Below are 25570 nucleotides of genomic sequence, written 5' to 3'. Positions count from 1 at the left end.
GAAGGCTCCTCCAGAACAGTGTTGTGGAGGAAAGCAGCCATACCTGGCTGAAAGATGGCTACCAAGTTTCTTCTTGGCTTTCTTCACAAGGTAGTTGTAGATTTCAGTCATCTGCTCCCTCATCCATCTAATATCCTCAGGGATATCTGGGAGCCATTCCAGCAACCTGGGAAGAGCCAGGAGACAAACATTAGTTGGGCCACACAAAGGACTGGATGGAAAGAATGCCAGTTTTGCATCCTATCAATGGTTACTCATTATTTTTAGTGACAAATGCATTAAAAGCCATTTACACCACCATTCACATAATTAAGCGGGAGAAGCTGTGAAGGATGAGAACAGTCCAAGAAATTTTTCTTTATATTTTGTGACTTCACTGTCCATATTTTTCATCCATTTTCATATTTTGAAAGTGTTTTTCCCTAGGCCTTTCTATCACAAACTATCTCCTTCCAGAAACTTTTCATAGGATGTAAGTTTGACCTGTCTTTCCAGCCATTTAAACGTAGAGCTGGAAATGGTCAGGACTACTCTACCCCCAGAAGTCTCTCTCTGGGCTCCAAAATTTATCACCATTTTCTAGGGCAAGTTACAGCACACAGCCATCTTCCTTCAAGCTGGAAGTTTTGGCTGTAGCTAAATGCCACATGCAGACAGGAAAAGTTTGTTTTGGTTTGGCTTTTTTTTTCCACACTTCTGGTAAGTGGCAGGAACTCTTTTCCCAGAGAGGCTGGCACTGCAGGTAGAGGTTCCTACTCTGTCCATTCATGCTCCACCGCACTGGGAAGAAAATGACTGAGGGAACCAGCTGAAAGCCTACCTGACAGTGAAGGAAACTGCAGACTCCAGAGGCAGCATATAGGGGACCATCATTGCCGTGGCCACACGTATAGGCAGCATGTTGGTGATATCAGTCAAGAAGCTTCTTCTTTCAGCACAAGCCTCCAGAAGAGCTGAAGACAGAAGAGAATATGGCTGAATCCCCCCAGTGGGACTATCCCTTTCCTTGCCATACCCCAGAAGTTACTCAGACTGTAGCACTTCTCTGACCACTCCTGAGAACAGCAGCTTTTAGCTTTGTCAGACTCCAAAAGCACTGAGCAACAAGATGCCCTCCTCTCCTTACCATGCAGAACACTGTCAAATGAATCACCCTCTCCCAATTCAGCCTCCACAGGCCCAGCCACATCTAAGAGGCTCCAACTCCTCCTAACCATTAGTGGGTGCCATTTAAATCCCTGGGTATAGCCAAGCCAAACCACCGGCAATACCCACATCCCAGTAATCCTCTGAATGGACCAGGCAGCACAGGAAGACTGTCTGGGCTCTCTCCCCTTGGATCATACCTTGGTTCAGTTTTGGAGGCAAATGTTCAAAGATGTGCTCTTCAACAACAGCAAGAGCAGTATTGTCATCTAGTTGGTCGTCAGCTTCTGCTTCTTCCTCTTCCTTATCTCCTGCAGGGGCTTCTATGGCAAGGAGAGAACGGGCAGGACTTGGAGGATGAAGGAGACCTGAAAAGAGAAGTCATATCACAAGGATGATATAAACTAGCTAGCTGCCCTTGCCTCACCTTTAGAGTGTTATCCCTCACTTCACCTTAATCCCCCTCAGACAGATAGCATACCCAGCCTCTTTAGTTTACATCTATTGTAATGTTTACCACAAGTTAGAAACCTTGCTGCTTGAAGATCATCCACTCTTTCCCCACCAGATATTCTAACTTTCCCTCTTTAAGTACCACAGGGTGCTGATTGGCAGTGTTTTATTGCTGTAGTCTGCCAGTCACCAGTCTTGCAGGCAAGATTTCCCTTCTGCAGCTTAATACACACACACACAACCATTTGACTGCTCTTCTCCAGGTAAGGTATACATCACAGAGCAATCAAATGTGCTCGATCTGCTGCAAAGTGACACTAGGTGGCATTAAACACAAACTCAACCTGCTACAACAGTTGGGAGGCAAGAAAGTTCAGCACTTGCAGGTAGAAGAGAGTGAGACAGTAGTGTCAAACTGCTGAGGGGGATGCTAAGGGCATGCCTGCACTTTGCACTGCTGTGCCACATTAGGCATACCCTAGCTGCACATAAAAAGGAGCAGGGGTCCAAACAGCACCAATGCCTAACAACTGTGTTTGTATAGCACTGAGCACGTACTAAGTAGCTTCAACGCCCAGTTGTGCCAAAAGTAACACTCTGATATCAGAGTGCTTAGAGTCCTTCTGCATTTCCCTGGAAGTGTGTCCATTCCACCTCTGCTTCCTGAAGTGCTAAATTAGACTTGTTAAATGGAAATTCCATATTTTGATATCTGACACACAGATCAGTTCTGCCTTCCCAGCTTTTATATGGATTATTGACTATCCACAAAGCCAAGCCACCCAGTCTGGCACAGAGAGGCAAGTCAGTGCACTGTACAAGCACCCAGTGCCTTACCATTCTTCTTCAGGAAGTGCAGTGCATCCCGATAGCCTTGCTTGCACATATCCCGCAGTACCTGTGGGCAGAGGAAGGCAAGGGCAAGTCATTTGGAGATTGCCTGGCTGAGCAGAGCAACCAACCAGCTCACTGCTGGCTTGAGAGGAATTCTTCCAACTCCTGAGCTACCTCAAGGCCAAGTCTCCTCAGGCTTTGAGCAGAAATGGGAGATATAATATAAATACATTGGATATGGGAATCACAAGGTAATTCGGATTAAAAGGGACACCTGGAATCCTACCCTACAGGCTTAGAGTTGCAGCCACTTCATTTCCCCATCTAGAGCTGATGCTGCTGTGGTCAACCTTCAGCAAGTTACTCTGGCAAGCAGCCCAGAATACATCCTAGCAGATGCCAGGAAGAGCCACTGTGTTTGCAGATAAAGCCAGCTAAGACAAGAGAGGGGGCAGAAAAAAGTTTGTCCAAGTAATTCGATGCATGAATGCATGCTTATTATGCCCAAATGCCAGGGCTATCTGAAGCTGCATTTGCTCAGAATTATGCAAAGCTGTTTGCAGTACCACCTGCTCTACTAGCACTTTCTAGGAGACAGTCAATGTCTTCAGGTTGGCACCTCCATCCTGACCTTAAAACACTCAAGAGCACATTGGTTCTGATGGCTGATAATCCTTGTTTACCAGTGAGCCTGACTTCCTGGCAAACACTACTCTAGAGAGAGCAACACAGGAATACTTTCCAAGCAACTGCTACCACCTAAACTCTAGATCTCCCAGGAGCAAAAGAAAACCAAGCCATGTATACAACCTTGTGCAGATGGCCAAGATTTGCCAAGTCACTGGGTTGATAATGTCAAGGTTAAAAAACAGACAAACAAGAGATACAAAACTAGCAGTTCCTGAAATCTTCTTCTGCTAAAGTGCACAGTATAGCCAGTGCCTATCTACTTGCCCCCAAGTTCTGGTGCTGCCAGAAAACTCACGTGTGGCTCTGGAGGAAACAGGGCCTTTGAGAGGCGGTAGAGGTTGCGAAGGTTGAACTGGATGCTTGTATTTGTGACTCTTAGCTCATGGATGTTTGTGGAACCGTCCCGTGGACAAATATCACTCTCTCCTGAGAATGGAGACACCGTGATCGTGTTCTTCAGCTCATATCGTGGCAAGTTGTCAGAAATTCCTCCATCAACATACCTCTAAAATCAAGAAAAATTAAGCACTCTGTATTCTTAACTGATTAAGCAGCTTTTTTTACTGTGTCACTGTTCATATTTGTGCCAACAACTTAGGAAGAGAATGGAGTACATACAGCAGCACTGGAGAAGTCAAACCCAGTGATAGCGCAGCCATCTTGTCTATAATCTCCTTTTGCTATGTGCCTTTCTTCCTATGGCCAAGTTGCGTTGGTCACAAGCGTTCAAGGAGAAAGGCATATTCACTTGCCTGACTGCTGACATATATCTCCTATGGGGTTTGACTGTGGTCCATTTAAATAATATGACACACCAACAACCACACTGTGACAATGTGTAATTTTTCACTTGTTTTTAAAATTAATAAGCTCAGACACAAGTTCTCACTGGCATAAGATTTGTTAACCAAGAGCAAATCAGCTGATTTGTTGCTAGCAGCAATCCCAACACAGGCATACACACTTGGAATCTGCTTGCTGTGTTGTGATAACAGAGTACAAGGGACTTGGGTTTTGCTTCTAACAGGTACCCTCTTATCAGAGAATGTTCTGTATCTATGTACCATAATCACATTTGCGTCATCCTTGCAGAAAAGGCAACCCTAGCAGAATGCACTCAATTCAAAGCATTCATTGAAATACCAAAATTGCACAAGGAGCTGAGCGAGACAATCTCTATCACAGGCCTTTGGCAGAACAAGCAACATGCAGAAGATAAAAAGGTTAAGCCAAAAGAGCAGGAAGTTTGAGACCTTTAAGAGCAATAATGCAGGCTCTTGTGAACCTCAGTTACAGAAGACTCTTGCTGATTCTGTATCAGGGTTGATGCTGCCATTTGCTGCCCGAAACCCCTCCTTTTGGATAGGTTCAAATACAAATCTTCATACAGGAACTACATGGCCTCATAAGCAACAGCTGTAACATCTTCCAGCTCTCCACTGGAGAGACTTTGTGGAGCTTAAACCCAGGCAGACCATGGAAATGCTGATCAGAAGAGGAGCTGCTCCATTCTGCAACATGCTTTGCCTTGTCTCACAGGCAGACTGACCATCAACATCAATCTTTTGATATACAATACCTAGGAAAACACTAGCTGCTTTGCCTGGAGGGTGCTTTGCACTTTTTTCTCTCTTGAAAGATGGCAGACAGGCAGAGACCTCTTCAAGGAGCTTCTGTGAGCCTGGGGAACAATTCATAGGCTCTTGGGCTGAAAGCAATCAAACTCAGCTGTAAGAACCCAGCTCACATCGAGGCAACAGGGTCAGGGTGGACTGCACAGCAGGTTTCTTGGGGACAAACTAAACCTTCAGGATACCTCTGAATATAGCCTACAGGTTCAAGGGAAATGGCTTGTAATTACAGTGTAGAATACAGCAGCACTAGGCATTTTATCCTCATGTCAGGCCTCGTTCACTAAACACAATATCAAGACAGACATAGTTAAGAGACTCCTACACCACCTGGGTTTGGGCACTGAAGAAAGTGGAAGGATGAGATAGATTAATCTCAAGGCAAAGTAGACCCTGTTGGAAAGAGGAACACGCCGCTTGCTTACGGGATGCTTTCTAGACAATGAGGTACAAAAAAAATCAGTCGAACCCCTGCTCCCTTTTAAATTGGGCATCAATTTTCCCCAAGCAAAAAGCAACCATATAGCAAACTGTGATTGTGGTCATCTCCCCAAAGCTGTTCTACTGAAAGCCATGCTGGGAGCAGCTAGAGTTGGGGATGGCTGACTGACTCCCTCTGCAAGGATGAGATCATGACAGGCTGAGTGGGAAGAGGACACAGGCAGGCAGGTAGCACCCACTTGGTACAAAGAAGATGGAGATAAGATTGTTGGCCACTTAACTAAGACACTACTAGTTTTGCAGTAAGGATGCAGAAACATACGTTTACCTAAGGGTGGCAGTATGAGTGCAGGGATGCCATTAGAAAGAAGGCTTAACTACAATAAGGCTGTCAGGCAAAGCCTTCTCACTGCATTAAAATCCTGGAATACATGTGCAGACCCCGCTCTCTGGTCCACCATTTCCCAAGCAACACCAATTACTATTCCTTACTAAAGATCAGTCGCCACTTCTTTGTATTTGCCTGAACCTCCAGCAACCCAAGCCTAACCACTTTCCAATCTCCTGCAAAGCCTCCAACAGCACAGAGCCAGAGGATGAAGGCCCCAGCTGCCTGCAGACACAAGCAGATGCAGCTTCTGGGAATGGTTCATGGGCTGGGGTATTTTCTAGGGTGCCCAGTTCTATTCCCTTATCATGTCCGCCCATGCACAGGGCTGCTTACTCACATGAGCTGACAATTAGTTTTTTGATACTTGTTAGGGGTTCATCTCACCCACGTGCTACAGTTCACATCTAAGTGTGTGTTGACAGGTCAGTTATTGACCCTTCCATTTTCTGGTACTTGAGGTCCTTCTCAACCAACCTGATCACCTTCTATAACAAGGTGACCCACTTAGTGGATGAAGGAAAGGCTGTGGATGTTGTGTACTTAGACTTCAGTAAAGCCTTTGACACCATTTCCCACAGCATCCTCCTGGAGAAGCTGGCAGCTCATGGCCTGGATGGGTGTACACTTCACTGGGTAAAGAACTGGCTGGATGGCCGGGCCAAAAGAGTTGTGGTGAATGGAGCCAAATCCAGTTGGGATAAGGCCAAGTGCCAGGTCCTGCACTTGGGTCACAACAACCCCAGGCAGCACTACAAACTCAGGGAAGAGTGGCTGCAAAGCTGCCTGGCAGAAAAGGATCTGGGGATGGTGGTCAACGACCAGCTGAACGTGAGCCAGCAGTGTGCCCAGGTGGCCAAAAAGCCCAACAGCACCCTGGCTTCTATCAAGAATAGTGTGGCCAGCAGGACTAGGGAAGTGATCATCCCCCTGTGCTTGGTGCCAGTAAGGCCCCACCTTGAATACTGTGTTTAGTTTTGGGACCCTTGCAACAAGAAAGACACCGATGTGCTGGAGCAAGTTCAAAGAACGGAAACAAGGCCAGTGAAGGATCTGAAGAACAAGTCCTATGAGGAGCAGCTGAAGGAACTGGGGCTGTTCAGCTTGGAGAAAGGGAGGCTGAAAGGAGACCTTATCACTGTCTACAAGCACCTGAAAGGAGGCTGTAGCATGGAGGGTGTTGGTCTCTTCTCCCAAGTAGCAAGAAACAAGGGGAAACGGCCTCAAGTTGCACTAGGCAAGGTTCAGATTGGATATTAGGAAAAAATTCTTCATGGAAAGGGTTGTCAAGCACTGGAACAGGCTGCCCACGGAAATGGTTGAGTCACCATCCCTGGAGGCGTTTAAAAGACATATACATGAGGTTTTCAGGGACATGGTTTAGTACCAGAGTTAGGTTATGGTTGGACACAGTCTCAAGGGTCTCTTCCTACAAAAATGTTTTTATGATTTTATTTACTTGCAAACAAACTGGCTTTTAACATACACATTAATCTATGTAGCACAAAGGAAGTCCGAGCTCAGCTGAGGCCCTTAAGCATGACCACAATATTCAGAGACAGTCCAGCTCCCCACAGCCTTCAAATGTTTTCATGCAAACACAGAAGGGAGAAATTGCTCAGACAGCTTTGGACAGGATGTTAAAAAAAGCTCTAGCAGGCAGCAGAAAGTGTCATGCATGTGGGAGAGGGGCTACACTCATTATTTCTATCCTGAATCCAAGTTCTTTCCACATGTAGAGAGTTAGAGCCTCAGTGACAGAGAGAACCAACTGCTAAGTCAGCCAGCACTTGCCCAGATTGTTACTATCATGTTAAATCCTCTAGTCTTTGGGACATTTATAGCCAACTGCAGACAGTAGTGGAAAGAAGAGGCACCCGCTGTTGGAAGCCATTATTTGAGAATTTATTGTGCCTCTTCAGGCTAATTGCTGCCAGCAGACAGACAATAAGACTGCCAAAATTGAGTACCAGCATTTCTGCCATCTTATTCATTAGTACATGATTTAATGAAGGAGAATCTTAGAGTCTTACTTACCACTCCACGCAAGGTTGGAGGTATCAGCCCACAGTAGACAGGAATAAAGGTGCTGCAGATACAGGCCTGAGGGAAAAAGAGATCCAGAATATAAGAAGCAGATCATAGCCTACTGAACTTCTCAGAACACCACACTGGTGTGTGCTGACAGTTCTACTCCAGTACTTGGAGACCAAGGCAAAACAAAACTGCATGCAGATCTTGCCTAGCTCTCTGCAGTAATTTTCCGTTCACCTGGATCAGCTCCTCCTTGGAATTGAAGTCCGACAGTATCACATTTTCTCCATCAGAGACTCGCGTCAGGGAAATACCCAAACGTCCTGCTGCAACCTCATGCCCATTCTCTGGCACAGTTTTGGACAGGCACATCCGAATGGTCTTCACCAAGTTGAAAGACGGATGGAGTGGGCCCAAGAACCTCTTCCGGGCTTCTTTTGACACTCGAATAATGCTGGCGCCAGCCTCACCTGCAATGAGAGAAAGAAAAATGCACCATTGAAACCCTAGTAAGACCAGCCTTCTTTACAAAATAAGGCACAGAAAAACCTCATTCACAGCTTTACTCAGAGGTTTCTCCCCACTGGCTGATATATAACTCAAGACAAGAAGCTATTGTGAGCAGTGTTATACAAGTCATGGAAGTTTGCTATCTTGGCCTTCATACTATCACAATGCAAAGAGCTACCCTCATCTCACAAATGTTTTATAAAGTAAAAGACCACATGCAACTGGTTAGGCCTCACACTTTTTCTTAGATCCTGTTTCACTGGTCAACGCAGGGCTGGTAAAAGCACAGGCTAACAAAGAACAGATGAAAGATGCTTTAACAGCTTTGAGCTTATGGCTAAATTCACTTCAAAACATCTTCCACTAAAACTTTTCTAGTAAGCATCTTCTTTTTTCTGACATGAAAAAACATCATCTGCTTGTAAGCAAAGTGCCAATAAACAGGAATGTCGGCGCTTTCCAGCTAAGTGATCCCAGCTCTGCTGTGAATGTCAGCCACATCTCAGGTGAGCAAGTCAGACATTATACTCCATTAGGGAATCAGTGACTTAGTGCCACCTGCAGAGTCTTTGGCATCCCATCCCTTCTGTGTCTGATTCCACAGTGCTAAACTGATGGCAATCGGGATTCAAAGGCATGCCTGCTTGACCCTTTCACACACTGACCCAGCTGGGTTTGGAGGAGAGGAGACATCCCATCTGCACAAAAAGGAAGGCATCTGTTAAGCCCATTATCCCGCAGTCACTAGGAGCTGGTTCTGGCAAGAGCATCAGAGCTCTCCAGTGGGAAAGGAGGGAAGGGAGAAAACAAAACAAAAACATCAACCCAAGCCAAACCCTCAGCACCCAGTGTGCTGCCCTTTGCGCACACTGACTGCTGCTTCCACACACATCTAGCCGTGGTGAGATACATGACAGTTGCTCTAAGTAGCAGCCAATCACAGCATTCTCATGGTCATCAGGAATATACATGCAAGAAGAATGTGAGGGGAAGAATTAAAGAAACCAGGAGAAAAGAGATGTGTTTTCACAACTAAAGACTTCTCTCCAGTCAAACTGAAGTTCAGTTCCTGGAGAAAGATGAAAGACTACCAGTTAAAGCCAACTTGAAATCCCTCTATTTTGCTTTTGCAGCTGGTCTTGCAATTGCAGAAAAGAGGTAGCAGAACCCAAGTTAGACCCAGGTTAATAAATACAATGGAGATAAGAGCAACAACATCCTCGATGCTATGTTGACACATCCCACTCTTTTGCAATACACGTGTACCAGCAACATGTTTTCTATGAACACAGCCTGTGAACGTGGTTCTTTGCTTAGGAAACCCATCAACACCAGTAGCTCAAGCACACACATAACTGGACCCTTGAAGATAAACCATGACTTTGGGGTCAGGATTTTAGGCACTGTGAGGTAGCAACTTAGCAGAAAATCCAAGTTCCCCTCTCTGGAGCAATTTTTAGCACTATAATCCCAGTCTTTTGCTCTGTCCTAGAGCAAGGTTTAGCAGCCTAATTCTGATCTTATTTACTCAATTAGCAGTAAGCCATTGAGCCCAGCCTGTTCCAGATAGTAGCCACATGGTTCAACATCCTTCCCAAAATGAAGTCGGCCTCCCAGAAATTACATTTTATCAGCACCATGACATTAGCACTCGTAATGCTTCCTAAGATGCCTTTACATCTGACAAGGGGAGGAAACACACAAAGAAACTGCAAAAGAACCAAATCCTGAATGAATCCCAGCCCAGCACCTTCATCACATGAGCCCAGGAAACTCCACTGAGTACATTGCAGGGAGTTCCTGACTTAGCTGAAAAAGCCAGTGGGAAGGCAGATATTGAGCCGAGGGGAGACACCCTGTGGGCATAGGTCATTCTGGGGAGGTGTCACCCTAGAGATGGTGTTTAGAGAATGACGCTTTCAGACTTGGCATCTCAATGTGCAGAAAGATTTGACAGCAATACTGAAAATAACTGCAATTAAATTGAGCTTATGACTGTTCGAACTAAAATGTGAGCTAGAAGTTGCTTAAGAAAAACAAAACAACTAGGTCCCAAATACGCCAGGAAACAGACTGTTTCAGCATTTGAGGAGAGACTTAGGCTGCAGCTGCCTGTTTCACAGCCAAGTGGGGTGGGAGGCACAGAAAAGAATAGAGGACAAAAAAAATAGTTATTGCTAAATAGCCATTATGGTCTTTGAATACTTTCTGGGTGTTTGTTGTTGTTTGTGGTGGGTTTTTGTTTGTGGGGTTTGGGTGTGGGTTTTTTTTAATACACATGTGAATACTGGTCAACATACAGGAGCTTCTGATGTATTTCAATTTAAGGGCAGCTGTGGTTTTTTTGGACTTGCTGGCTCACTTGCACCAAAGCTAAGTCCAGAATGGCTCTGCGGGAAGAGACAGCACAGGGTGATCTGAAGAACCACCACTTTCCTGGAAACAAGGCTAGCTAAGAGTTCAGCCAAAGGAGTCACGTTTATGCAGCTAGATCTATGACAGCTGACAAGCCCTCTTGGAAATACATTTGGGAGGAGAGAGAAGAGGTGAAAGTGTTTTAATCCTGTAACTACCAGAAGTGCTATTCCAGGAAAACCAGCTCAAATTCTGCTCACAGCATGCCAGAGGGAGCAGCTGAATGAGAGGTGTTCAAGAGAGACAAGTCCTACAGAGGTCACCTACAAGCTGTTAATTATTACTAGGGCTAGTTCCGTGCCAATTCCAGTCCTCAGAAAAGTTTCCCGTGTTTTTTGATGGATCTGGTGATTCGGGGTCACACAGGGTCATGTGAAAAAGCTAAATTAAGTTCCTCTTCACTTACTGAGATATGTACTGAGGAGCAGAGACAATCTCTAACAGTTGGTATTGCTTTCTGGGAAAACACTTCATTCTTCTCCCAGCAACCAGTTAATTCAACACTTCCCCCTATACAGATTTACTAAGCCTTTTCTTCTAAAATTATATTAATATGTGGAATATTCCATTTTCATTAGAAAAGCAATATTCCCCTTCTTCCCTGCCCCCACTGCTGCCCCAATGGGTGTTGAACCCGAGTACCACAGGGCCATCATCCTTATCTGAATTTCAGTTGTGATAATACAAAGGAGCATCAGATAGTTGTGTCCTGAAACACCCCAACATGTTCCTTGCCAGACAAGGGAGGCCAGCTGCTCCACCTCTGCTGGTTCATCTGTGATCCTTCTGCGGCAGCTAAAAGGGGCAAATTACTGTTGCCCGTGGGAAAAGACCTGAAGGCAGTTACTAGTTTGCATTTCATTTTTAAGCTATGTCAAGCTAGCTTCACATTAGCTTATTGGCATAGCTTATTGTCACCCCCACCAGTCATGCTCAACTCCAAAATAACCCAGTATCTATGTCTACTGCCTCACATGCCTTAAACTACCCTCCTCTAACCTGAAAAGAAATAAAGCAGCATGTGCTATTTATAACTGTATTCAAATACCGCCAGCCACAGCAGCCTGGTGCTACTCTGACTCTGGAAAAGGAGAAGAGCTGAAGATCAATCACTAAAACCCACGTCTGCCAGGCTGCTGGGAAGACCCTTAACTGCAGCCAAGAGTTCTAAAATGAAACAGAAAGGCTACTTCAAGTCTGTGCAACACACAAGGATGAGGACCACTGCAAAGCTTAAACACCCCAGAGCAGGAGGGGTGACTAGTGGGAAAGAATGGCCTCTTTGGACCCATATCTGCAGGGCTTTTGCACCAAGAGTACCATGATGCTCACCTGTTATTGTTCGACCACATTGATATCCATCTGTCAAACAAAGGCACGGTTGACCCATAAAGTATTTCAACTGACAAAAAAAAAAAAAGAAGCCTAACACACAAACAAAAATAGCAGAGCAGGCTGAAGAGAGAGAAGGGCATTCTGGACATTCCACCCAGCAGCTCTTGTGACTGTGGCTCACTCGCGACACTGCACCTCCCTCTGGAAGAGCTTCACGTTGGCACAAAGATCACCCTCTGTGCCAGGGACATTCCTGCTCCCTGGCTAGTGCAGCAGTAAACAGGACACAAGTTTAAAGGAAAGGCTCTCCAACAGAGATGGAGAACAGAGGATGGCACAGACAGTGGATGGGTGTAGGGACAGCATCTCCTGTCCCTGCTGGTAGGAGGCACAGTCAGAGGTCACACCCCTGACTGCAGATGTCACCTTGCCTGGACTACTGAGGCAGGCAGAGAACTGTGCAGATCCTTGCTAAACCTGCTTCTCACTCCACACCAACAAGAATTCAAATGGACTCCTTCCTACACATCAGCAACACAGGAGGCACTGTTCCTCTCTCCTCAGTCCCATTACCCAGATACAGCTCCAGACTGGCCAGACACACCAACACAAAAAGCTTTGAAAGGAAGCCAGCTAGCAGAAGGAAGTTCAGGTGCTTTTGACATTCCTCCAGCACCCTGAAAGCCCAATGCATGTTAGTCTGGGAAGGCACAACCGAGCTATTTTGACTGCATGGTTTTCAGGACAGGAGCCAGCTCCTGTGTACTGTAACCAGGGATCTCATTCTGGAGCTGCTTAAGTTCTGCTTAGCTATCTGAGTGATGTTTGTGTGATACTCAGCACAGACGGTCCCTGCAAGAGCCCCCAGCTACAATCTTCACACCATTTTCAACTCAGATGGTTGCTGAGCACTACTGGAGTTCTCATGTTTCCCATTAGTAGATCTTAGTCCAGCTCTGAATTTAGGAATAGCATGGGTCAGAGGAATTGACTAGCATGATCTCCCTCAAGGTTAATTTAGCTTGGTTGCCTGTCCCTTGCTATTTCAGCTGTCTGTACCTCATCCATAGAAGAGCTAAAAGCCAGTCTATAATGATGAGTGTGGGTTTCCAGAGAGTTGTCCCACATTCTTGCTGGGCACAAATCCTCAGGCTGCTCCAGCTCAGCACACGCAGCTCCTGCACCTGCCTCTTGTCTGAATACCAAGAGAAAGCAATGCACATACTTTACCTGCCTGGTCTCTCCCAGGAGATTATACAGTCCTATTATAACACAATCCTGTTACCAGCACAAAAACATAAAGCTGTAAAAAGGAGGCACCAAAACAAAAGCTTGCAAGCTGACATCTAGAAAATAATTAACAGAGAACTTTTTGGATGTTTCCTCACAGGTAGCTCAGACTGCCAGAAAGTGCTCATTCGTTCACCCCGAGGAGCAATGCATAACAACGTGTCCATGACCCAAGGACAACCCCAGTTCTTGTGGGCAGTGACCTCAGTTTGCGAAAGATCCCACTGCTCGCCTGGACTTCTGTTCCCCTTCCCCCACTCAACGCTGAAGCAACCTGGTTTCCACTCATTGTCCCAGGGGAGCAAGAACCAGACAGACCTTCAGCTGAGCTAAGCTAAACAAGGGTCAACTTGTGCTGAATGGGAACCTGACCCAAGATGTTCTCTGACTATCAGCAAGGCTGGATGGATGTCAAAGGGGTGCCCAAAGACAAATCTATTCCAGCAGGAAACAAAGCGAGAGCAATGTCTTATGATCTGCCCTTATAAGCCATTTCGAGGTGATAGATTTCTTTTCCACACGCACACTGAAACTGAAGAGATATCTCAAGCTGCAGGGTACATCTATCGCTCACTTGCTAAAAGTTGTATAACCCCTACTATTTAACACAAAGAAAAAACACCCATTTTTAAATATTTGAGGCTGGGGGATGGCAGCTAACAATGGAGCCTCTAAAGGCACAAGTTCTTTCCACATCTGCACACATCTTCCTGTAAGCAAGTAACACTGAGAAACAAAACAAGCTGTTCTTCTGGGACTTGCCTAACTTTCCTAACTTTGGTTGTTCTGATGTGTATTTAGTTTACAATCTTCTCTCAATTCTGCTATTTTGCCATCAGATAGGAAACAGCTCAGCTGACTGGGCTCCAGATAAGAGATACAGGAAGGAAGCTTTTCTGTTTTTTTTGGTGATACATAAGTAGCAAACAACTCCCCTCCACAAGACACACCCACTAGGTCCGCAGACAGCACTACTGCTTGACCAGCTGTTCCTGTAGCAGGCAACCCTTCCCATCAGGGGTGCTGTGCAGCGATTTAACCCGAACTCAACAAGCAAATTATTTTGCACAGGAGATTTCTTAGAAAGCCTTACCACTGGCTGTAAATAATGGTCTTTCTTCCCCTTCACTCAAGAGGGCATTGATATATAGGAGTAACTCCTAGGGATCCCTATGGTAAACAACACCTATTCCAACCTTGCAGGCGGGGCAGGTGGAAACATCAAGAGGAAGAGACAGCTTTTCAAGTAGTTCCAGGTCTCACAGCCAGAGGCAGATGCTGAAGGAAGGACTCATCCCACAACACTTTCTGACTCAGATTCTCAGTGCTCAGCATTGCAAACTCTAGACACAAACAGTGCCAAGACGCAGCCTGTGGCCGGAGGGATAAGTAAGCCAGATCACCTGCAACTGCTTCAGGGCCAGAAGCCTCCTGCTTAGCATTTTTGTCCCAGAGATGTTTACTTCTCCATTTCAAGTAAAATTTGGGGAAAAAAGTAAAAAGCTGTTGGTCATTTCATCTATTCAAATAAAGCCAAACCAAAAGGAGCCATTTTTCCCCTTTGAGCCAAAAGAGATGGTTATTTTGTGTGCTCTGGATACTAGTTAATAGATGAACCAGAACTATTGCCATGTCCTGGATGTGGGGAGCATAAGGAGAAGATCTACATTTAAGCTGCCTCAGTTTTTTCCCCTCTTGCACAGAGCAGCTCACCAGGCAACCCACAGTGACTGCTGCCTGCCTGTCCACCCACAGGTACCTACAGGGTAGGAACCTCGTGCAAGCCAAAGTGCAAGATGCACAATTCATACCCCATCTCACCTTAAGGTAGGTTGCTCTGCTTTAAACAGAAGCAAAATGGCTTTGGGACAACAGGCACAGAAGCTGCCAAGCCTGATTATGTGTCTAAGCTAAACCTTTGCACTGGACTTAATGTAGTGTTGGCACACCAAAGCTCCACTAGGCAACTGATGTTCTGCAAGCTGAGGCCCACTTTGTTTCTGCAGCCAGGACTGGGGCATTTACTCTTGCAACACAAAACAGTGCAGCTGTTACTGTGAAACAATAGGAAGGCAAAGAGGCAGCTCAGTTCAGGCAGGCAGCCAGGATCATTCCCTGTCACAACCACAACAGCTTAATCTTTCTCCACTGTAATTCCCTAATATGAGGCTTAGTGCTGCATCTCTGTTCATTGTACTAGAGGGAAATTAAATGGCATAACAGCACATGAAAAGTCACTCAGGACCCCAGTTATACTGAAAGCTATGTCCTGTCAACATCCATCCACCAATCCCTGCCAATGCTACAATGCAACGCAAACTGCATGAGGTAACAAGAAACTGGGATTCACAGAGTAAAAAAAAGTGCAGCTCAGACCCCTGCTGCTCACTCTGATTCAGAGCAATGCTGGGTTTTAAGTCACTTTTTAAAAGCAAGTATTCAGCAAGAAAAAGCTAGTAAGGGGAGAAACATCTGTAATAAAGCAAAATTTCCTTTTTCCTTTGCCCCGCATAGAGTCAGAAATGGAACCACATCTAATTCTTGCTTTATTCATCTGATTGAAAACCACTAACAGAAAGCCTCCAGTGGCTGTTACTCTGAACAGGAACTGGTGCAGAAGGATCAAGTCTCACCGACACACAATGTTACACGTGTTAACACTAATTTCTCGGGGTAAGTCTGCAGGATGGCACCACACATCTAGAGAAAAGGCACGCTGTTTCCCCTTCACAGTGGAGGTATCACTAGAGGCAAGATATTTTGGAAGAAAAGAGACCAGTGCTATAGGACAGCAGATACCTTCGCCAGGCACCTGCACCACAGACTGCTGAAGACAAAGTGGAGTGAGCAGTCATCATTACTGCTTCCAGAGCTTGAAGAAATAGTTGCCATGCCAGCATCACTTCAGCTTTATCACACAAGACCTATTACCATCAGCTGGCTCACCAACACCAAAGCAAGGCCCACACATAGCTTCTGGTGACTGCTGGTCTAACACCTGCAACATGCCCTCCTGCACGCTTGCAGGCAGCAATTGTTTTGTGTTCACCAGAGTTGCTATCAGAGACATGACTGGCTCTGTCATGCAGAAAAGAGGTGTCTGTCTCCCTTCTCCCCTGTCCTTTCTCACTGTACACTTGTGTGGCTGCTAGAGCACTGTCTTGCCCTGACAGAGAATAAAAGGAATAGCTCTGCAGTCCTCCACAGGCCCTCAGGCTGCATCATGCCCAGCTCCCTCCTGCTTGCACAGTTAGCCAACTGCTCCAGTCTGTGCCAAGCACCTCACCATGCACCTGTGAGCATGCTGCTTGCTGTGTCCTTCCATCTTACGTAGCCATGTTAAGTGTCACCTTACACCCCTGAACTTTCCCTCACTAGCCATGACATGAGCATAGCCTGCTACAAGCAAGGAAGGGAGAATGAAAAGCTTCATTCCAAAGCAGTCCTCAGAAAAGGCACAGGCATTTCGTTCTAGAAGGAATCTAACTTTGATGAAGCAGCTTATTTGGGAAGCATCTTCAGTCAGACCACAAGGCATGATGCATTCCTTGGGAGCCATGATACAAGAATATCTGGAGATTGACATTACCTTTCTTCCACGGACGTCAGCAGCAGTTTCCCAACCACAACTCCCAGGCATCAGGATGATTCCAGTTCTGGAAGCAGACATGTGAGCAGGACAGGAGCTGCTCACAGAGGGTTGCACAAACCCCTGCGAGGGAAGAGCCTCTGCTCAACCCTTCCTGCAAGGCTGAACAGTACATAAGCAAGTAGAGCAGCAAGACAGACGTAGCAATGTCCACCTGAAGATCACACACACAGAATGAGCTCTCTGTGTGCAGAAGTATAGCTAGTAGTTAAATGGTTAGTTTGTCCCCATAAAGAAGATTTTGCCAATCCTACTATGTAAGAACACTGGTCTAGATAAATCAATGGAACTCCCCCTGTGCTGACAGCCCACTCCAAAACAGGCCTCTAACTTTCTCCATGCATGACGTAACTATGGCAATCTGAATCCACAGCCTGCCTCCATGATACACTGGAACAACATTCTTGCCACGTCCAGCCCTTAATCAGCGTTCAATGAAGCCAGCAAGAGCAGCTCTTGTAATTAGTGTACATTAAAGGCTCCTGGATTGATTTACACCCTCAGATGCCACCTCCTCTACTTCAGGATGCCAAATTAGATAAGCCACAAGAGTGGCAGCTCAAAGACACCGCCAGAGCCTCCAACACTAAAATGGTACTCATTCCTTTAAATCCTAACCCAAAAGGCTTAAAAAAACAGTATCCATCCAAACAAACTACACTGTATGAAGAGGAAGGTCGGCTCTCACAAGAAATCCTCCAGGTACAGCATAGCCAAAAGCCTGGGAAACAGCTGCTGAAGCCACTTCACGAAGCTTGCTCATTCCAGAGGACTTGTCAGACAGAAGCCACCAATACAGATTTGGCCTATCAACGGAGATTTATCTATACCAGAAAGCACCATAGTTTCAGGTCTGGGCAAGTGCTGCAGGGCAGCACAAAGCCCTGGGTTCTACTAAAACTACCAGCTTGCACACGTGACGTATCACAGAATCACAGAATGTTACGGATTGGAAGGGACCTCGAAATATCATCTAGTCCAATCCCCCTGCCAGAGCAGGAGCACCTAGATGAGGTTACACAGGAAGGCGTCCAGGTGGGTTTTGAATGTCTCCTAAATAGAGGACTCCACAACCTCCCTGGGCCGCCTCTTCCAGTGTTCTGATACCCTTACTGAGAAGAAGTTTCTTCTCAAATTTAAGTGGAAATTCTTGTGTTCCAGTTTGAACCTATTACCCCTTGTCCTACTGTTGATTGTCACCAAGAAGAGCCTGTCTCTATCCTCATGACACTCACCCTTTATATATTTATAAACATCAATGAGGTCACCACTCAGGCTCCTCTTCTCCAAGCTAAAGAGACCCAGCTCCCTCAGCCTTTCCTCATAAGGGAGATGCTCCTCTCCCTTGATCATCTTTGTTGCCCTGCACTGGACTCTCTCCAGCAGTTCCCTGTCCTTGAACTGAGGGGCCCAGAACTGGACACAATATTCCACGTGTGGTCTCACCAGGGCAGAGTAGAGGGGAAGAAGAACCTTTCTCAACCTATTAACCACCCCCCTTCTAATACACCCGAGGATGCCATCGGCCTTCCTGGCCACAAGGGCACAGTGCTGGCTCACGGTCATCCTGCTGTCCACCAGGACCCCCAGGTCCCTTTCCCCTACACTGCTCTCTAATAGGTCATTACCCAACTTACACTGGAACCTGGGGTTGTTCCTACTCCAAGCAATGAGAACAAAGTGCACACCACCCACCTGGACTCATCACCACTTGGGATGGCATGGAGCTTGGCTTGCTCTGAGCCTTTCAGCTGCAGAGAGTCCCCCTATCTAGGAACACTGAGGACAGATCCTCCAGACATACTGTATCACAGATCAGCACAACCCCAGGGACAATATCAGGCCTGCCACAAGCAGCAATTGTATCACAAGTGTCAAACTCTCCCCTCCCTTCCTCCAGCCTTTGTAGCTAAAACAGGCCAAACTACAAAAATCTCCAGCATCTTTACTACACTCTCAGGCTCACCAGTTCCCTCCCTTCTAAGTGCTCCTTGGAAGGCATTTTCTACTGCCCCAGACCCTATCACCTCCAGGACACATGCTGCCTTCTTCCAAGGACACAGCCTTCTACATGGATGGAGTCACTTCCTCTGCCCCTCCTTTTCACCAGCTCATACTCTCTCTGATGCCTTATGCCTGTTTGACAAGGAAGAGATGTCCCAAGGCAAATATACATACCTGGGATCCCTTGACTGCCAGATTCTTGAAGACACATCCCGACTTTCACCTCAAGTCCCAGAAAGAAACAGACTGAGTATTCGAGCTGGGCAATGGAAGCACAGAAGTGCAGAAAATTCAATGAGAAAGTGGTGGCCAGTTTGGAATCCAAACAGCAGCAGTGTCTGCCTTGTGGAGAGCACAATGGACAGGAGTCACCCACCCACATTGCTCCTTGGACTAGGGGACTTCTGAGCTTTTGCAAAAGGCCCTAGAATTAGGAGGCTTGTCCATTCCCAACTCTGGAAAGAAGGAATGCTGAATAAATTATCATTTCTACAGCCCTTGCATGGTCCTCTTCAAGTACAATACAAAGCAAGCACAGCAAAGTTGAAAATCCCATCCAGCCAGGCCAGTGAATACTTCACCCCTGCTTCATGGAGGGCACAGAGGGAAATGTGTGGAAGCCAGAAGCAAGCAGGGGGCTGGCAGCAGAGTACAGTCATTCCAACAGGCAGGAAACAAACACCATAAGCTACTGGACGCACAGGCAAAGCTGTTGTAACCACTACTAACAGCAGAAGTTTGGAACTGAAAGACAGATCAAGGAATCTGAGAGAGGTTTTTGATTTATCAGGACTAAACAACTTCCAAACATAATCAATAACTGTACACAGGCCCCTGAAGAACATATGACAGCTTCTCATATTTTATAGGGAAGACTTGCAGGTGCCTTTAAGAGTTTTGGGAGATGAGAGACAGAAAGAAGTGGGACAGCCTGGACATGCTACGAGTTCAAGAGAAAAGCTGAAATCATGGGTCTGAAGAATGACCGCGCAAAGACCACATGTGCTGTTGCCACCGACTCTGCATAGCTGCTACGGCAGCTGATGGAGCAAGGCTGGGCACCAAGCTGCTCTGCACACCTACTGGCCACATGGGCTGACAAAAGAATAAACACACGCATTACTATGGCTATGTTTTTTCTAAGAGTGGCTGCTTGGCTTCCCTTGCACTCAACCAATGAGATGCCTGCAAGAGCACCTTTCCCCACAGGAACTTCCTCATTAGAACCAGACAGACAGCAGGAACAAGCTCCTTCCTTCCCCACAAAAGCTACTGCAGGCTACTTGGCTGCTAGCTTTACTCATCTGGACACCCAAGCCTGCAGCACTGTGACTACTGACTACACTGATCCAGGCACAGCAGCTTCTCCAACAAGCCAGTGAACATTTCTGACTATGTCAGCACATGACATCCTCCCACCCACCTCCATTTTCCACCAGAGAAAACAGCAGTAGCTTTACTGCTTCCAGGTAGTACCAGGAGGTTCCAAATTAATTACATCCAAGTATGTACATAAGGCTGCCTCTCCTTCCATGGACTGGGCTGGGGCTGCTGAGCTCAACAACTTTTCTCACAGCTACAGCCTTTGCAGGAGATGCAAATAATAATCTCTTGTGCAGGGAAGGACCTGAGTTTTGAGAGGCCACAGATGCTACAAAGCTTCTCTTTGTGTACCTGGGGAGACCTATAGATGTCTCCACACAGTCACACAAAACAGCATCACATATACTTCCCCTAGGATAAGCTTCACGAATTCATGCTCTGGCCAGCACAAACTGGCATTGCTCTGAGGACTCAATAGAGACTAAGCTGATTTATTTCCCTCTCTCAATCTAGGATTTGGTGTTACACTCCACACACACACAGAAAAATAACCTCTGTGACCGGTCCTTAAGCCTTTGCATGCACATAATCAAATTTTGGAAGCACAACATTCAAGATGCTGCTATTATTCACCATCTCAGTTTCAAAAAGTAAAAAGAAGGTTTGTTAGATTGTTTCTCCTCCTGCTACCCAATGGAAAAAATCTCTGCAGGTCAGCAGCATATTTCCCAGTAGTCATATGGTGACAGCTGTCAAGCAAACCTGAATGTCAAATAACTGTTACTTCATCTCAAGTCGAGCCTGAGACAGTGTCCTGGCTAAGATACTAGTTTAAAACAAAACAAAAACAAACAAACCAACCAAGAACGACAAAAACCACAAAAAACCCCCACCAAACTCCCTCCTTTCTGCATTCTTAGTACTAGAAAAGCATCCCCTCAGCTTGCTTTACTAGTTTCTGCTGACATCACCATGCCTTAGGATAACAGCTAACTACAGGGGTTTGATATCCAGCTTTGCCTCTCACAGCAGAACCCACCTTCTCCCCCTGAAAAAGAAGCAATTCAGCAGTTCCAACCCACTCTCAGATGAGAGCTGTATAGGACAATACTCACATGCTACACAGACAATAGAGATGCTGTTGGTTATCTGACTCACAACTACAATCTGGGACCTTAGCATCAGCTCAAAAACAGCTTTTCAGTGATTACAGATTCACATCCCATCATTCATCCAGGCTGTTGTGCTTCAAAACAGGCACACCAAACCCCATACAGTTCCCTGGAGTGAGATGATTCAAGACCCTTAACAAAAATATATCACCTACCCTGTATTAAAGATTTAAGAATCTGACATCAGCTGCATTTTAATATTACTTGTGAGTGAAAAAAAAGGACAGTCTCATCATATCACATAAGCCAGTTTAACTCATCCAGGCCCAGTAACTTAAGGATTTATTCAGACAGGAAAGCATCCTCAGAGCTCCAGGCCTAGAGTTTGTGAAAATCTGCAGGATTTAAGGTATACATTAGCAGAAGACTGCAACTTCTCGTTGCTTGGCATATGAAGGTGCATTTCCTGGTGTGCTAAACTCCAACAACCTCAAGATAAGACATAGATATGACAGAAAGCCACTTCCCAGAAAACCATCAGGACAAGAAGTGATTCATGCTACAACATTGCAGTATGCAGAATCAAATAACTTGTAAACATGTGAGACTTTGCCTGATGCACCTTTGATAGCCATACAGACTATTCTAGTGGAAAAATAGCAATGCTTTTTCATGCCAGTGAACAGAAGAATGTCCAAGCTGAAGAGAGTGCTTCAGATGTAGGACAATAGCATCATTGTAGCCCTGAAGAATAAATCCAAGATCCCTACAACTTACTGGTAAAGTGCTTAACAAGAACTAGGCGAGGTCATTTCAGACCATAAATACCTCCTGGCCTCTTATTTAGAAATAAGGTCCTCTCTCTAGCTAATACAGGTGCCCAATATTGTTTTATTTGGTATTCTCAAGTTCAAAGTGAACTCCCAAGGCTGCAGATCATTTGGTCAGTGTTAGCCCATAGCAAAGCCTTACTGCCACACACAAATGATGACAATGTGGTCTTAATTCAGTGAGAATGCAGAATCAGCTCAAAGGCAAACTGAAGAGATGCAAAGTCCAGAAGGAAAAAGCTGGAAAAGAAACCAGTAAGTGGGATCTTACCCTCCGAAGTCCAGAAAAATTTATGTTCTCTCCCATCAGGGTCTCAAAGGAATGGAATAAAAGCAAAACCCCAAAGTAAGAGATTTTTTCATTCCTCCCCAGGAAGAATTTATCTTTGCACAGTAGAAGGTCATTGAGTTCAGAATCAAGTACACATGTGTAAAGACACTAACCTTAATCTACACACAGTCAAATAATCAAGTCTTCCGAAAAATTTCCCTCTGCCTGTCATCCATCAAGGGACAGTACTTAGCATTCCAGTCTGATGGACATGGCAACAGATAGTGCAGGGCAACAGTTCCCATAAGATTCAAAGCCCAGGGACTATTACACCTACTCTCAGACAGAAACAAGCTGCACAACAAACACGGATATGCAGGATCCTACAACAGGCTGTACTAGGATGAACTGCTCTCCTAGTACAGGCTGCAGCTGTACCTTCTGCCCCATTCCCTTCTTCCCTATGATTTCATCCTAACCCTTGAACCTCAGCCTGAAATATGCATTGTCTGGAGGTTTTACAACAAGGACAAAGTGCAGAATTACCATGCCCCACTCCAGCCAAGCACCCTATTTGCTTTTACTTTCAGAAGTCAGCTCTGTTGTCTTAGAGCTGCTCTCTAACCAAGATATATGCCAGCCATACAGGCCAAGTCAAAAGAAAACTACCCCAGAGAAGTGAAACTTAAGACAGAATTTGAACACACAAGATCAAAGCCTTGGCTGGCTTTAAACAGCATGGCTTGCCCTCTTTCAGGAGGGGGGTGAATGCTGCCTAGAAGGTGGCCCCTAACTCAGGCCTCTTTATCATGCCTCCCCAGGTACCTCATAGTAAGTGGAAAAACCTAATCCTGATTCACAGAAAGCTCTCTACCAGGCTGTGTAACTCCCTGATGGCAATGCTAAGCACACCATGGATGCTCTAGACACATAAATAGCAAGAAGGCAGACATGATAACCAACTTGCTCAGCACTATAATGGCACCTGTGCAAGGCAAAGGATTTGTACACTACCACCAGCCTGTCTCATGTTCACACCACACTTCCAAGTAGAACAGGGACCACCCAGGCAGAGAACTAATTGTGCAACCACCTGTTCAACAGAAGCAACAAGAAGTAAAGTATCAAAATCCCTGATAGCTAAAACCAAATGGATCCCTGCAGAAGGGATTAGAGGAGGCTTTTTGCCTTGCCCATGATAAAAGCTGGCACCCTGGCATGACTACAACCTTTGAGATCCCAGACTGGGGCTTGTACAGCTGGTAAGAGCTTCCCATGGAGCTCCAGAAGCAACAGTTACACTTCATTAGGCATTTCAGTAAACAAAATGCTTAAGGAGGGGAAAATTTCAAATCTACCTACACAGAAGAAGCTAACTTTTGCTGCATGAAGGCTAAACGTCTAAACTCCGCCTGTCCTCAAAGAACAGGGAGTGCCGTGGAAAGACACCCGCGATCAAGGTGAAAAGAGTTCAAGCAGTAAACAGCTCTGGTTTCACTTGGCTCTAGGAGAGGTTTGTAATTCTCGGAGACTAAATAGATATACCTGATTCTCTCACACCACATTCCCCTTCCAAGTTTAAGATAGTTTTCTGCACCTGTTATTCTCAAAGTAAAAGCGTCCAAATACAGACTCTAGCACGTGTTTGTTGACTTCCTCCCGTATCCAAAACAGCTGAACTTCCAGACAGCAAAAGAACAGGAGGCACCTCACACACCATTCTCTTCAGCTGCTCCCCAGACATGACCTAAGCAGGAACAGACTACATTGTGTGCCTGCTTCAGAGATAACTTCTTAAGGTTTCTTCTGTAACTGGAAAACAGATATGTAACTAAACTGGAGATCTAACTCTTGCAGATATCAAGAAAATTCCCCAGTGTGCTACACCCCCAGGAATAAACCCTCATCCAGAAGTAAAGATGCTAAGAGAGAATAAAGAGAGTTTTCGTAGTTACTCAGAGATGCTTTTCAACTCTAATTTGGACATGCAACACACTGATGTCTCTATCTCCAGCTGCTTTGCCTCACATTTGCAGCCACTAAGCTGGTGCCTCCTGTCGCAGGCTGGCTCCACTCCTCACACACCGGACCTATATTCAAGCAAGCCAGACCCAAGAACTGAGCCCTCACAAGTCCACGTTAGTATGGCAGGGGTCAAAACCAGGACCCCTGCTCCCTCTGCAGACACCTGCTCTGTGGGGTGCCGCGACACCCACCCACCATCACACGGGAATCGGGTGCCCATTTTGGACACGAGATTCACCACCTCACAGGGCTGAGGTACTTCCAACACCGCCCTGGGCTTCAGCTCGAGGCATGCAGCCACCCATGAGAAACTGGGCCGGGGAAGGTGCGTGTGAATACCGAGGTAAAGGCCTTAAAAACAAAGCGCCACACGCGCTTCAAAAGAACGGGGAGGAGGGCGGCACGATATTTCCGTCATGCTGTTGTAATTTAAAAAATTACAACAGGGAAGGGCAGACTCGAAGGAGCGCTCGGTTCCGGCGGCCAGCTGCCCTCGCTGTGACAGCGCCGGCAGCTCAGGCCGCCCGCCCCGTGCTTACCCAGGCAGGCGCCGCTGACCAGGGCGGTGGCGGTGAGCGCCCCAGCCGACGCGCCGTAGACCTTCCTGGCGTTGGCGACGAGGAAGGGGGCATGTTCCTGCAGGCAGCTGGCTACTCCGACGTGGTAGACCCCCAGGAAGCCGCAGCCGGCGAAGGAGATATTCCAGGTGGAGTCCGGGGGGAACATGGCCTCCGTGCCCCGCTGGAGACGGGGGGACGCGTGGGGAAGAAGCAGCTGCGACGAGGAAGGGAAACCGCGGGGCTCCTCTCACATCACACCGCCCCTGGGCGAGTAGGACGAAAGACGAGAGCCGGGGGACGCTGCTGCCAAAACCAGACACCAAAACGCCAGGCTTCGCCGCTGCGTTACCGGCCGCGGCCGCCGAGCTTATATGAAGCGGCCCGGCCCCCAGGCCCGCCCTCGGCCTGCGGAGCAGCCGAGCCAGCGGGCGGCGATGCCGGCCTTGGGCGGGAAGCACCCGGCCCCTCCTTCCAACCCTTCCTCCGGTGAACCCTCTGTCTCTGCCCCGTGAGCCCGGCCCCCGTGGGCATTGCGGTTATTCGCCGCCTGTTGAGCCATGGCAGCCGTACCAGTGGTTCACTTCGGTGTCTGAGGCTAAGCCAGTTCCTTCAAGGAACTTGCAGTACCC

At 46.6% G+C, this 25570-nt stretch overlaps 1 protein-coding gene across 1 annotated transcript in view; it reads right to left on the bottom strand.

Annotated features, from left to right (window-relative positions):
* Positions 1 to 25307, bottom strand: part of PNPLA2 (patatin like domain 2, triacylglycerol lipase) — a 31589-nt gene extending 6282 nt beyond the window's left edge. The window contains exons 1-8 of the mRNA XM_082057646.1: positions 24921 to 25307; positions 7855 to 8087; positions 7621 to 7686; positions 3419 to 3628; positions 2437 to 2497; positions 1347 to 1514; positions 821 to 953; positions 44 to 166 (exon numbers count right to left, since the gene is read on the bottom strand). Coding sequence (XP_081913772.1) covers positions 44 to 166; positions 821 to 953; positions 1347 to 1514; positions 2437 to 2497; positions 3419 to 3628; positions 7621 to 7686; positions 7855 to 8087; positions 24921 to 25107 — 1181 coding nt within the window. The 5' untranslated portion in view covers positions 25108 to 25307. The remainder of the gene's footprint in view (positions 1 to 43; positions 167 to 820; positions 954 to 1346; positions 1515 to 2436; positions 2498 to 3418; positions 3629 to 7620; positions 7687 to 7854; positions 8088 to 24920) is intronic.
* Between the last annotated feature and the right edge of the window lie 263 nt (positions 25308 to 25570).

Source organism: Streptopelia decaocto (genome assembly GCF_964273445.1).
Source record: "Streptopelia decaocto genome assembly, chromosome: 7".
Classification (NCBI taxonomy): Eukaryota; Metazoa; Chordata; class Aves; order Columbiformes; family Columbidae; genus Streptopelia; species Streptopelia decaocto.
The sequence above is the reverse complement of the archived record's forward strand: the minus strand, read 5'-3'. Positions and strand labels throughout refer to the sequence as shown.